This window comes from Cephus cinctus, unplaced genomic scaffold (assembly GCF_000341935.2).
Source record: "Cephus cinctus unplaced genomic scaffold, Ccin1 Ccin1_scaffold0299, whole genome shotgun sequence".
Taxonomy (NCBI): Eukaryota; Metazoa; Arthropoda; class Insecta; order Hymenoptera; family Cephidae; genus Cephus; species Cephus cinctus.
This window is the reverse complement of record NW_014333002.1, coordinates 1,025,209-1,039,796: the sequence shown is the minus strand read 5'-3', so window position 1 is coordinate 1,039,796 and position 14,588 is coordinate 1,025,209. Positions and strand designations below refer to the sequence as shown.

The following is a 14,588-nucleotide window of genomic DNA, read 5'->3' as shown; positions in this document are numbered from 1 at the left end:
CGCGTATTGTATCCTATGTATCCTAAGAATCTAGGTATTCTTTATAAAGCCATGATAAGTGCACACAGTTGATACATACAGCCCTATACAGCCCATAAGAAAATATTCGCATATTTATCATACACCTATGTATCCTACGAATCTAGGTATTTTTTATAAAGACCATGATAGGTGCACACAGCTGATAAATACAACCCTGTATAGTCCATGAGAAAAATATTCGCATATGTATCACGCGTATTGTATCCTATGTATCCTAAGAATCTAGGTATTCTTTATAAAGCCATGATAAGTGCACACAGTTGATACATACAGCCCTATACAGCCCATAAGAAAATATTCGGATATTTATCATACACCTATGTATCCTACGAATCTAGGTATTTTTTATAAAGACCATGATAGGTGCACACAGCTGATAAATACAGCCCTGTATAGTCAATGAGAAAACTATTCGCATATTTATCACATATATTGTATTCTGTGTATCCTACAAAATTTAAGTGTTGTTTATAAAGACCATGATAGGTGCACACAGCTGATAAATACAGCCCTGTATAGTCAATGAGAAAACTATTCGCATATTTATCACATATATTGTATTCTGTGTATCCTACAAAATTTAAGTGTTGTTTATAAAGACCATGATAGGTGCACACAGCTGATAAATACAGCCCTGTATAGTCCATGAGAAAAATATTCGCATATGTATCACGCGTATTGTATCCTGTGTATCCTAAGAATCTAGATATTCTTTATAAAGCCATGATAAGTGCACACAGTTGATACATACAGCCCTATACAGCCCATAAGAAAATATTCGGATATTTATCATACACCTATGTATCCTACGAATCTAGGTATTTTTTATAAAGACCATGATAGGTGCACACAGCTGATAAATACAGCCCTGTATAGTCAATGAGAAAACTATTCGCATATTTATCACATATATTGTATTCTGTGTATCCTACAAAATTTAAGTGTTGTTTATAAAGACCATGATAGGTGCACACAGCTGATAAATACAGCCCTGTATAGTCAATGAGAAAACTATTCGCATATTTATCACATATATTGTATTCTGTGTATCCTACAAAATTTAAGTGTTGTTTATAAAGACCATGATAGGTGCACACAGCTGATAAATACAGCCCTGTATAGTCAATGAGAAAACTATTCGCATATTTATCACATATATTGTATTCTGTGTATCCTACAAAATTTAAGTGTTGTTTATAAAGACCATGATAGGTGCACACAGCTGATAAATATAGCGCTGTATAGTCCATGAGAAAAATATTCACATATGTATCACACATATTGTATCCTATATACCTTCGCTGTATTAAATTGACTAAAGAATCTATTTCCAATATTATTAAATTCGGCTATTCGCCACGCTCCTAATATCAAAGTCCATATAAATCGGTCTGATAAAATCGAAATTCAAAAGGCACACGAGCCATACGTACCAGCTGTTATATAATCGATATATATTCTATCGGTTATATTGACAAAAGGCCTTAGACTGTTTTTATTAGTTCTTATACCTTTACACCCCAATAAGCAATGGTCGCCGTTCCCGAGAGTCCGGGTACGATTTTTATACTCCTTTACGCTATTAATTATCGTTGTTCTCCCGATGATAATTGATCACCTTGATAAAGAACGGCCGGATAGGGCGTGGTGCGTAGATCTGGCCACTGATCTTGCAAATTTATTATTATTATCGTCGCAGTCGATAAAATTATCATTCGCTCTCTCCTCGCCATTCGATTCTGTGTTCTTGTCTGTAAGGAAAAAAAAAAAAATACAAATTTTCCACCAAACACCCAGTTCGAGTAACAGCAATAGACTTTTGCACCGCGATGCATGAACGTCGTGTGTGTTCCGAACACGTTGTACAGCATGCTCGTAAAACCTGAAGGAGACTCACAATCGGCGCGAACTAGATGCCTCGTGTGCACGAGTCCGTGATATAGTCGCTCCGGTTTGGTTCCTTATCCAGGGAACAATGCAAGTCCTTTGCAATACCAATGGTAAGCTATATTCTGCAATCAGGCCTTTCCTTACCCTTGATGGAATATTATTACACTTGCGAAATACCTGGTAGCACCTGAAACTAGTCACTATATATTGATAAATAATTTTGCAATAGTTGCCAACTTCACGAATATTTGATTATTCATTTTTACTTATGGGTATTAAAGAAAAAAACTCGTAGTTAGGTATGTACTTAGCTACCTACTTCTGTATCTGCCTACCTAACAGCCTACTCAGGTCATCATTCAGGGATCCACTTGTCATTCATGAGTATATATATATATATATATATATATATATATATATGCTCTTCTGATGAATCATCATGAAGTCCGTTATATATATATATATATTTTACTAGTATATATATATATATATATATATATATATATATATATATATATATACGATCATCTCTTTAAAAACCAAAGAAATTAGTCCGTGTCGATCAGACACAATAATGTCAGAGGCAATGACAGTGGGAGATAAAAAAAATGGCATTACGCGGCCGGGAAATACGGCGAGGATATTTATAACGTGGGATTTTGCATTAAGGACAATAGGCTACAGAGATGTGACGACGATGATTCGCCAGTTTGAGATCCGTTATTAGAAAAGAAGTTGGTCCTCGGTCAATGATAAGGCGGGGGGTTTTCCTGAAGGAGCAATTCGGGGATTTCAGTAATGACTGGTAATTGGAAAAATCATGAGTCATCGCTAACGTATAGGAAATTGATCCAAGACTGTATAATGACTTTCATTAATTCAACGACGACGAAAGATCCCGAGTTTAAATATTTAGCCTATTTCAGGTACAGAACGTATCGGTAGAGTCTGGTTCAAGTCTGACTGAAGTCGCTCGACCTGGGCCTTTTTCATTTTTTTCCTAGACTTCTCCTATAATTCTACAGCATTATACAAAGTCTAGCCTCAGTGTCACACAAGTATGACACATATCTGGATCAATTATAAAAGAGATCTGCATAACGAAGTAAGGTAATTCACAGAAGTGTTCAACTAAATTAGGCCTATGCTGAAGTAAAATGATTATTGTACAAATTTATGCCAGTTAGACTTGTTCTGGGAATGACAAGTGTCTTTGATCTGTGCGAGACTTCGAAGAAAAACTCTTATAACTTAAACCAAACCTGCAATACTTATTCTAGACGTATCCTATACACTTGCCAGAGCAACCGTTTTGACTCGGGGAGATAAACATTTGACTGTGTCATTCTGTTCTGTGAAATCGACAGCAATCGGTCGGTCAGTGATCACGTCGCTGCCAACGAGCACTGTCAAACCTGTTTGCCGTTTTGATAATTAGTAATACCCGTAAGATCAGCGATAATGACCGCAAGGCTGGCACCTTAGCTCCACTTTCTTGTACAAGACACACAATTTCTAGGATAATTTATTATCACTAGAATTCACGGGAACTATAGACTTACCCGTAAATTGAGCAATGTATGACGTACTAGGGATATAATAATAATCATAACGACACCAGTGAACGGAAGGGTTTATCACCCTGACAAACTTATACAGCTTTTTAAATATTCATTTATGCATACTAATCGTAGTATTTTTTTCTATCAATGTTCACCCAATCATTCCAATCAGCCTTCTCTCGGTTCATTCAGATTAGCATGAGACGCGTACAATGAGTTATCAGCAATTTATATCAAACGCCAGTTCAGTTCGGCATAAGCAGATTGGATGGTAAAATCCACCCCCGTATATCTAGCTCGCTAAAAATCTTTGAGACAAAGTGAAAAAAAATTAAAACGTAAAAACCATACAAATTATGGCCGTTTTTTTACACCTCTCAGAACGACTCGCTACCGCGAATCAGGACGGTAATAAAACGAGACTTCCTGAAAGTATTAAAAAAAAAAAAATTAATCTTAGATATTAGTCGCGATTAACGTCCTGAGATCATGCAGGGAAAACCAGTTGACTACACATTACAATTGTCAATTGAACTAGCTGCGTTTCAAATGCAATAGGGATATATATTATCTTAGACAAATATATGCAACCGGAACGCTTTGAACGGCCTTAAACGAATCTTACACATAATTATACATTGTAAATACATATGCGTAATATACTCTGAATCTGAGTACAGACAAGAACTTATTTCATACCACGTAATTCTACATAGTCGTAAACGACAATTCGTGATTCACGCATTGGTATGCGCAAGAAACGCTACAGGAGAGTTACATAAATTACTACATAAATTATTGGGACTCGCATGTCTGTCGCAGTAAAATTTTTACATAGCATAAACGTCTATTCGACAATTACATGTCAAAGAAACGTGATAAATTAATATTAGCAGTCCCATCTTGTCCGTTCACTATGAAATCCAGAGTTAACAAAGAATGCGACCGCTCCCTTACCCTAAAAGTACAGTATGGGTTCTCATTGTCTATCCTCATACATTATTGGTAAACCTGGTATCAGTATACAATCTCAACCACTTGGGTATTCATTTTTAATATAATTTAGCGTCCCGTCCAGGGAGAACGACTGGTCTGTCAATACGGAATCCTTGTTCGGTCTTTAACATACGACCATGATATGCATAAAGTGCTAGTAAACAAATGAATTCCGATACGAGACTACCAAATGTATAGCTACGCCTACGCGAGATCGAATATTTAAGAGAAATTCCATAGGAATGTATCCTTAATGTCGAATCTTCGCAAGAAGATATTTATGTTCACCCGCTTTATACACGAGTATGATTTTCAATACCAGGACGAAATATAACGTTAATTGAAGAAAAATTCCTTAATATATATACGTTGACTAGAAAGATTGTATTTGCGCATGTATAACTTTATATAGTGTACTTCTATCAGATTCAAAAGGACCTATGTGACCATGAGGACCACGCCCGCAATTCCGGAATACCCTTGTAAAATTATTTCTCCGTGACACGAGCCGTGTGCGTGCACGTTCTCTTACAGATATGTCTGTATACATAGATACGCTCAGAACCTGTGAACGTATTGTCACGCTAAGGACATAAGCATAAAGGTATAGCGTGACGGACGGGGTACAATTTAACGCGCACGCAAGGAGACAGACATATTTTAATGAGAGACAACAGTCAGCGTTCGCCGCTCTGAACTCTAAGGAGACAGAAACAGAATGTCGACCACGCCCTGGACTCACTGGCTGAAACTACCTGAAACCAGCCTGACCATCAGAAATGGTCCTAGAAATTGTACCATTAGACGCACGTACTATGACAGAACGTATGAGCTGATATATAAATTGAATTTTTCTAATAACACAGTGCAAAGCATAAACGCTGGTTTCGCTAACGGCGATAAGAGTCAAAAATGAAGAACTTAGTTCTAATATTATCTTATAAAATTTAAAACCTCTCACAGACGTTTTGTGTGGTAAAAGACAAATGGCATTTACGATCGTTCGATTATTGAACCAGAAAAGGGCCTTGCCTCCTGGTAAGTGACATTATGGACCGATTAAATGATGACGATAAGAACGTTCGTGCGACCTGTTCTTTAACCTGACATTATACCATTTCGTGACAGTCGGTAACTTCACTTGGTTACATTAGAGACATTGCAAATTATTATAATTAAATAGAGTTCGTTTATATCCACCGGAAATACCAGGTTCTCGCCACCGACAATATCTCTTTCGCAACGAGCTGTAATCTCGCGTTTGGCAATTATAAAATTCACATTACGACTACGTGAGACGGATGATTTTGCAATCATCGTTGACACCTGCGAGAAAGTGTGCCGATTTAGAGCGGCTACTGTGATGAATTGGCGCACGCACGAAAATAAGAAAAAAAGAGCCTCCAGTTCTTCATAGTGTCGCATTCGGTTTTTCCTCGTGATTAATTTCACTAGTTCTGATAATAAAAGAAAAATACGATTCTACCAAGAACCATTAGATTCCCTATTTTCCCTTGCGGTATTTATAGATATCTGGGCTTGAAAGATTCATTAGATTTTAACGAGTTGCCACACTGCCAGGATACACGCTGTTATTATTTTCTAATGCTGTAGCCACTAGGAGTAGGAATGTATGTAACAGACTCAGTTACGAGACTTAGGTCCCAGGAGCAGATCATTGTAATACCGGAGTGATAGCAGTTGGCCTTCGCTAGCGGGGGAGTGATCGCGTTATACCAACTACCAACTATCCACACAGTTGGTACAGCGTTACATACTATAAAGTACTCTCTTGAAAAAGCAAAGTAACGTAGGACAATGCGTACAATCTGGTCCAATAGTCTGTTAAACATTAATTATCATTGGCGTCAGCCATGCTATAATGACTATGAAAGAATTCTTTCCTGACTTAAAATAACTGATATTAATAATAATTAAAAATAAAATCTTGTCTCTTCGGCTATTGCGCAGATCTTCTCACGTCTGATTTCGTCTATTTATTTTGGATGCATCTATCAAGGATTGCACAAGGCACTTGGGAGTGGACCTGGGAAGACAAATAAAAGATCATTAAATGTATGATTAATGGCATCAGATTGAATAGAGATGTAAATATTAAAAAGTATTAGAAATACAGAAAAGGAAACATATAGGAAATTGATAAACGAAAAAAAAAAAAGTGATTGTCACGTTACCTGACAAAAAGCTTGATTTCCTCGAAATTCAGTAATGATGACTGACGTTATAAATCATAAATTAATATACGTCTTAATTTCGTACCAGAAGCCGGAACCAGGAAACGTGAACGACGAGATAAGACGCTTGTAATTATGGCGGCATAACACAGATACACCCAGTTCGTATCCTTTGCTTAAGAGACATGTTCCAGGAGATGGCTTACGTAGAGAATTGTCCATGGCACGCCTTCCGGCACCTGCGACAGTTTACCTGCGTTCACTGTGGGCTATTATGATTAAGTATTTATATATAGATTAATACATCGCACGTATACTTACGCTTACGATCGCGTCAAAAGAATCGCCATCAGACAATCTACAGAAAATCAGGAGACAGGAATCATTAATAATCGCGCGACATTGTCAATATATCTTGGACAGTCGTCGATTACGCTGATAATGAGTTAAGGGAAATTCATAAAGTTAAAGTAACGTGGATGAAAGGGACGAGGCCAAAAAAAGGAGAGGCCTAGATCAATTCTTGGGATCGGTAGATCCCAAGAATCTCGAAGGCAATCGAGAGAAGCCGGATGTAGATGATAGCCTGGAAAAAGGTACGTAACTTAATAGTTCAAAAAAAAAAAAAAGGATACATAAAAAGAGATCCTACTTCCGATATGATACATAATAATAAATGTAACGTGTTAAAGAAGACAACTTTTTTTTTATTCCATCGCCATCTCTTCGGGTCGTTACAGTTTTTGTCCCTTATTTTTTTCAAATTTTCTTCGTTTACAAAATATAAATATACATGTACTTTCGATAGATTTCTGCGGATGCACTTTTTTTTTTCGTTTTCTCTTAGCCGTGCTCACTCTTTTTCTTTTCGTTCTTTTGCTACGAGCTAAGAATATTAAATGCTTTCTGTATTTCTCTCTCTCTCGCTCTCGCTCTTTTGTCCCCTTTCCCCCTTCTTTGGGCTCGTCCTTCGCTCCTGCACGTAGATATTACCACTTCTAGTTTAGTCATTAGTTTTATCTAGCTGCAAATTAGGACTTTTCCATTATTGTTCATTAACGTTCTTTGTTTTTTTCGCATTTTTTTTTTTTGCTTTTTTTCTCCAAAAATTGTCACCAATCGTCACGATCCTTCAAGGATTCTATATTTTGTTTTCCTCCTCCACTCCTTTTATTCTACTCTCCTAATTGTAACACCGTCTCCCTGTGCATTCATTTACGTCACACGTTATTATTATTATAAGCAGACCCGTCAGCTACGACCAGTACGAATTCAAAATTGACAAATGCACAATACAGATTTCCTAAATCTATCGACTGAAACGTTCTGCGTGTTCCTAAAAAGAGCAAAACATATTGGAATTTTTCACAATTCTATACCGGACCCGTGAAAGGTTTTAAAAGTAAAACTAAAGAATAACGAAAAAAAAAAAAGAAATATATACAGAAAATATTTATACGTATACACTTTTCTACCAATTAAAGTTTCTAATAACAATAGCGAAATTCTAAGGAAAGGATTCACTAACGGCTAGTAGAGGCTATCGTATATTATTTGTATGTACAATATATATATATACATATATGTATCTATATTTTAGTAATCAATTAATAAAACGACTTTGAGACACATCATCTATTACTTGTACGATCCTTGTTATCACAATATTACTAAGGATTTTCTAAACACGCCTCTCTATTATACAGTATTAATTTATTATCCTCGATTCATCATTCTTCGACACGAACGGGTTTTGCGATATCAATATAGTAACAGGTAACAACGTTCTCCCAAGTACAATTATAAGTAGAGCTCGATCGGTAAGTATCAATAGTAACAGTGAGCGTAAAGTGATAGTGTAGGCGAAGTTAATGATAAGCAAAAACAATCCATAACTCCATCAGACTATTAATAATGTAATGACGCGTTACCCTACAATGATTAATTTGAACTTTCTATATTAATCCGGGCACTTGAGTTTTTTTGAATTTTGAGTATTCCTATTCCCAATGGGATTAACGTCACTGAAGGTTGTTTCAAATTATATCCTAAGAAAGAACAAGAAAATAAATAGATGTAAAATAACGATGGAATATCGTTTTTGTAAATGCTGGTTTTATGGAAAAGAAAAAAATAAAGGTTAATAAAATTAGAGTAATGGGACTTGCCATTGCTCCAAAACAGTTGAGATTGGAAGATATTTTTTAAGAGTCATCATTGTCACTCTCTTGTTCCTCCCGAGATTCTTCCTCCTTAGGAACCGGTTCAGGATTTCTATCAGAATTCTGGGGCATCCAGGGCGATAGCCATTTATTGACAAACCACCAATGGACGGAGACCCTACCATGCTGACAATCAGCTTTCTCACAACGTCCCAGGAACTGATAAACACCGGCCGAGTTTCCGGTTGGGTTCCTGATACAGGAATCGTCACAAGTATGCTGACGTTCTGCTGATCGATTTACAGGACACACGGAGGCGTTTGAAGTGGAAGGATTGCCGGAAGTACTGGCTATAGAACGGCTGGTTCCGGAAGTGCACGGATCGCCATTAGAATTGGACGTACTCGGATTCAAAGTAGACGCGCTTGAATCCGTTGAATTACTTCCGGCTGCTAAATTGTTTAATCCTGCTACACAGGACCTTTCGATCCTACCTACATATATAGTGGGATTTGCATATAAAGGATTATTCACAGTCTGAGCAATAGCCGCACGATCAATCCTGCCTATGTAGATTGCTGGATTTGAAGAGGAAAGAAATCGATTTCTGCAGGTGCAGTTTGCAGAATTTCTGCAATGACAATCTCTTCTGAACGATTCAGAGAGTCTGGCTGAGTTTATAGGAAACCTCGCATACGGCGATTCGCCACGGCAAAAGGCGCACCTGCAATTTCGCGACACTTGGTATATGTAGTGTCTGGAATTGCCAATAGTTCCTGTGTTCCCGGCATCCTGATACCGCAGTCTATCGTGCATAGTGTGACAATAGTGGCATATATATCTTGCGTCAAGGTGCCTGCAAAACTGGCACATACAATTATGTCCAAGTTGGTAAATATATCTTCTGTTGGATGTGGAGGCGATGTTCTCCGTCGAGAAGCAATTCCTACCAAGTCGACCAAGACGGCTGAGACACTGTTGACTAGAGATACCCCTGGATGCATCCAGGTAGACGTTCCTAGGTTGATCGTACTGACCGAAGTTCCTGGAGTCCAAGTCATGAAGCGCACTAGGTCCCGGTACATGGGGATTATGAGAATTATTGTTGCGGGAATTATTAATACCACCCCTGTACCAGAATCTGTTGTCAATCCTTTCGTAAGTATGATTATCCTCGCTGCGGCAATTGGCAAAGTTATTAGGGAGATTACGCTCACTGACAACAACCTCGTCGTCGTCGTCATCCAGTCTTTCATAGATATTCTCCTCGGGTTCCTGCTGAAGCTGACGATCACGGTTGTAGTTACGTATCAGATCCACAGGGTTTTGATAATTTGGATTGAGGTTAGGATGATTTTGTCCCAGTGGACGATTCTGATAAAGTCTATGCACCCGTCCTGTATTCTGATATCCTTCGTCACCTCTGTCCTGATTCGACGCATTCCTGTTCTGATTCATAACAACCACTGCCAATTCACCGTTCTCGTACCTTTGACAGAGACATCGTGGACCCTCACAATCATGACTACCACGATATTGCTGAGGAACATTCTGGTCGACGTTCTGGAGCTGTACACCGCTGGGCCCAACTACCCGTAGTGGCTCTGATGGCTCAACATCCGGGTCGTTGCTTTGCTCCGTTACATGCCCAGCGGTTTGCAGCCCTCACATTGTCATAGCTGCTGTCAATGGCTTCTCGATGATAGCGACACCAGCATAACTACGTCCGATTCCCATACAAGTTGGCAGCGTCGCCCAGGTATCCGTCCTGGGTGAGTAAACTTCGACGGAGGCAAGATTCGAGGAACCATCATCCCCACCAACGACGTATAGAAGTCCGTTCAATGCCACTACACCTGTAAGCGAGAATTTGAAAAAAAAAATAGAAACAAGAACTATAAAACTGAGTAATCTCATGAGTATCTAAATTAAAAATAAAACATGAGTCCAGGATATCTACCGGCATTTCTACGGCACAGAGCCATATCGCTGACCGGAGTCCATTGTGTGGTTTCTGGATTAAAGGCCTCAACGCTTTTCCTAACAAGGGGTCCGTCGTGACCTCCGACTGCGTATAAAATTCCATCCAAAACGCCTACGCCAGCGCCGCTCCTACGTGCTGACATTTCCGGAACTGGTTTCCACTGATCCGTTTCCGGATTGTAACATTCAACACTGGATAGACACTGCCTAGACGCACCATCATAGCCGCCGACCTGCATGACAAATAAATATCATGCATGATTTCTTGCCTAGTTTGCTATTACTTGCACTGTTGCCAATCCTATACGTACAGCGTACAATAATCCTTTCACTACGCCAACGCCAACACTACTGCGACGTGTAGACATTGGTGCAATCATTCTCCATTCGTGAGTTCTAGGATCGTAGACTTCAGCTGTATTAAGACCCGTAGAACCGTCGAAGCCACCGACCTGTACAATTATTTAATACCGTTTAGAAAAAAATTCGATACAAATGACACATGAATCACGTGTCCGTGTTGCAATCGACAATGACGAGTTTGCCTTCACGAAAAGAAAAATGAAATGAAAATTTTATAAGCAAAACCATACGGCGTAAATGCAATTGCCAAGTGCCGCGACGCCCAGCGTCGATCGTCTCGCCTCCATTCCTGGACAGGCCGACCACTGGTCGGCAGAGGCATCGTATACGTCGACCGTTCGCACTCTCAGAGATCCATTGAAACCTCCCACCGCGTATACGCGACCGCCAAGGACGGACAGTCCTGCGAAAATAGATGCCAGGTCGAGATACTTAATGCAGGTCTCAGGTAAACATTATCCTGCAGGTTATTATTTTTAATATTAGGTATTATATTCACCAGCTCTGCAACGACGCGTTGGCAACTCTGAGACCTGGTACCATCTTTCTTCCTTGAAGTCATAACACTCTACACTTCTGATAGCCTTCGGTGCTTGTCCACCCACTACCAGGAGAAGCTTGGGCAGTCCACGAGGTTGTCTTGGTTTTGTTCTTGGTGTTTTGAACAAGGATTTCTGCTCTCCCTTGAGCAAGTGATACTTCAGAGCTTCTATTAAATAGTCTTTACCTAAAGATGAAAATATTTTTCTTACCATGCTGTATGCGTGTGTAGTTAGCAGATCAACTTCCAGCAGATCAAAAATAAATGAGAATTCTTTTTGCATGCAACTGAGTTACACAGTTCCTAATATATTTTAGTAATAGTTCTTACGATTTTACCCAAAAAGCCAAGATTGAAAAAATGATCTGCTAACTTCCCGTGCAGATCATTATTTTCAAAAATCTTCGGATTTTATAGATTTCGACGAGATTTAGAGTTCTAAATAGTCAACATGAATAGTTGTGCTCTTAAAATTGCACACAGAAATATTTTCATCAACTTACTTCGAATATGTACAAAAATGATCTGCTAACTTCCCATAGCAAATCATTCTTTTCAATCTTGCTTTTTTTTTTGGGTAAAATCGCGAGAACTATTACTAAAATGTATCAGGAACTCAGTTGCATGCGAAAAGAACTCCCATTTATTTGTGATCTGCTGGAAGTTGATCTTGCTAACTTAGCACATATCCATGCTGTCTCTCCAGAAACTGTTGACGTCATACAACGCACCGTTAGGTTAAATTTGTACTCACATTGTAAATTTGCTTTCAAGAGAGGCTCGTCCTCTACTCTTTGCACCAGATACTCCTGGGAAAGTAATGGTAGACGGACATGTTCCATTAATTGAGCGAGATAATCCTGCCGCTTTTCTAGGTCATGGTGCACCCAGGAGATAACGCATTCAAAGACCTTCTCCTCGGATGGTACAGTGAGACGATCACTACATATTAGCTTCGCTACTTGTTGTGACGCCAGTGTCAGAAACTCCTCTCCTTCGACGACCTCTCTGGAAAGAGTGATATGTTATAAGCTTTATAAGAATCCTGTAATTCCTAGGGGATGATGATCGTCCTTACGAGAAGTGCTGTTCGATGTAACTGTCCGCGTGACCAAGAAGTTCTAAGCATCCATGTAGATCAGCGAATGCACGAATTCCTAGACAGTTTGTAGGATGGAGCTGAGCTTGCAGAAAATCACAACAAGCATCCCGGACATCTGTTAGCTGGAGAAGATTTGCTGCTGGCAATAGAACCTGAACATTGTCTTCGGTTACATGGACTTCAGCTGAATAGACATACTCGACAAGCAGCTCTAAGGCAGCATAATCTACTCCTTGTAAGGTGATACGTTCTTGGTCCCGCTCTTCGAAGCTCGTGAACATGGCATAGAAATAGGGACTGCATGCTGCCAAGACCATTTTGTGGGCTGGTACTTCCAAACCGCCATCAGCCACCAATATTACGTCGCAAAGTAAATTTTGTCTATGAAATTAAATCATTGACATGAACTCCTAACACTTATATTCTAATCTAGACATTTGAGAGTTAAGGGACTCTGACTATTTTTCCCTTTTTCCCAGATACAATTACATTATTACAAATTAAAACATGGTATACATCAAACTAGTTGAAATCACAAAGCCTGTGGCTATCTTGAATAACGTATAAAAAAAACTGTGATTAACAAAGGTCATCACAAAAGATCAACTATTACATCCAACTGATTAATGTAAAAATGATTAATAGATCAGCCAGAGAAGAAATAAAGATTACTAACTTATAGTCACGTAGTTATTTCAAAAATACTGTTATAATAGTTACAAAGAAATTACATACTTTCGCATTGCATTGATAACATCAAATGCTCTATTGGTATGATGATGACTCCTGTACGGTGGTTTATCCTTTCCATTCTCTCTAGGTACATGCTTCTGCGAGCTTTCATCCAAGGAATTCTGACTGGCATATCGGAGTAACAGACAGCTGAAAATGAAAAGTCATAGTGTCAAACATCAAACATATGTCTGTCAATAAAATTCAAAGGACTACAGTATTAGTACTAATAGTTCACAAACTGGTACCAGCGATGACTGAAAAAAATAGAGACAGCCAAACAATAACATAGAACTCTAAAAAAATATCATAGTTTCACATTCACTATAGATAAAGGATAAAATTCATCAAGTACACATTTATGCTTTTCGAGTTGCAATGCTCACCTGCCCTTGTTTTCATTGCCATCCTCACTGCCGTTGTTGGCGTTCTGATTTTGACTCTGACCCGTCGAGTCCATTTGTGGGTCGTTTTCTAAAGAGGACCACCGTTTCGGAAGTCACCCAATCAGGAACAAAAATCCTTGTCCACGTCTCCTTTTTTACGCCAATATTTGATCCACAACAGTACAGCCGTCACCGTTGGACTCTCACCGTAAAATGCAGGAAAAGAGCGCTTGAGTGTCGGACTTTCATGATGATGGCACGTACTAAGCGGAATTTCCGTATTACCCAGTAATTACCACGAGCAACGCATGGATCAGTTCTTTCTATATCTCGAGCACTCTGCCAATCGCAAGCAGGATTACGGCTGAGAAACTGACAGTACGTCCAAGTTGCTGCAATTCGATACGTAAACAGGAGGACAGCGAGACAAACTTCACCCAAGAATAATGTTTCATTCAGACGATGCTCTCTTTGATTTTCTTAAAGAAACAAAGCGATACCACTGCCACCTAGTATTGTTATTAAGTATCTAATTATATCAACAAGTTTAATAACTCTAGTTGCTTCACTGCAGGTAATTGATACCGACTGTATCTCAAAGCTATTGTAAAAAGTAATAACTTTAATAAGCTAG

The 14,588-nt window shown here is 38.8% G+C and overlaps 2 protein-coding genes and 1 long non-coding RNA gene across 3 annotated transcripts; all 3 read right to left on the bottom strand.

Moving 5' to 3' along the window:
- Nucleotides 1-1,142: 1,142 nt before the first annotated feature.
- On the bottom strand, nt 1,143-2,284 carry LOC107266078. The gene is made up of 3 exons (XR_003059242.1): nt 2,252-2,284; nt 1,940-2,125; nt 1,143-1,793 (listed from the first exon to the last, which is right to left on the bottom strand). It is a non-coding gene; the product is annotated as an uncharacterized LOC107266078 (long non-coding RNA).
- A 5,087-nt stretch (nt 2,285-7,371) lies between these two features.
- Nucleotides 7,372-10,503, bottom strand: LOC112494110. The gene is made up of 2 exons (XM_025083388.1): nt 8,854-10,503; nt 7,372-8,733 (listed from the first exon to the last, which is right to left on the bottom strand). The coding sequence occupies exon 1, from the start codon at nt 10,303-10,305 to the stop codon at nt 8,890-8,892; it is 1,416 nt and encodes a 471-aa protein (XP_024939156.1). The 5' UTR covers nt 10,306-10,503; the 3' UTR covers nt 7,372-8,733; nt 8,854-8,889.
- On the bottom strand, nt 10,483-14,520 carry LOC107266113 (ring canal kelch homolog). Its single transcript, XM_015736278.2, has 9 exons — nt 13,955-14,520; nt 13,572-13,718; nt 12,813-13,217; nt 12,489-12,742; nt 11,693-11,920; nt 11,424-11,596; nt 11,142-11,282; nt 10,808-11,063; nt 10,483-10,703 (listed from the first exon to the last, which is right to left on the bottom strand). Exons 1-9 carry the CDS (start codon nt 14,026-14,028, stop codon nt 10,513-10,515), a joined length of 1,869 nt encoding a protein of 622 aa, XP_015591764.1. The 5' UTR covers nt 14,029-14,520; the 3' UTR covers nt 10,483-10,512.
- Between the last annotated feature and the right edge of the window lie 68 nt (nt 14,521-14,588).

Excerpts from the sequence above, each read along its gene's own strand:
- LOC112494110 (XM_025083388.1), bottom strand. The coding sequence starts at position 10,305 with ATGAATCAGAACAGGAATGCGTCGAATCAGGACAGAGGTGACGAAGGA.
- LOC107266113 (XM_015736278.2), bottom strand. The coding sequence starts at position 14,028 with ATGGACTCGACGGGTCAGAGTCAAAATCAGAACGCCAACAACGGCAGT. Across the intron at positions 13,719-13,954 it reads GGCAATGAAAACAAGGGCAG|CTGTCTGTTACTCCGATATG; the intron begins GTGAGCATTGCA and ends TTTCATTTTCAG. Across the intron at positions 11,064-11,141 it reads TGAAAGGATTATTGTACGCT|GTCGGCGGCTATGATGGTGC; the intron begins GTACGTATAGGA and ends TTTGTCATGCAG.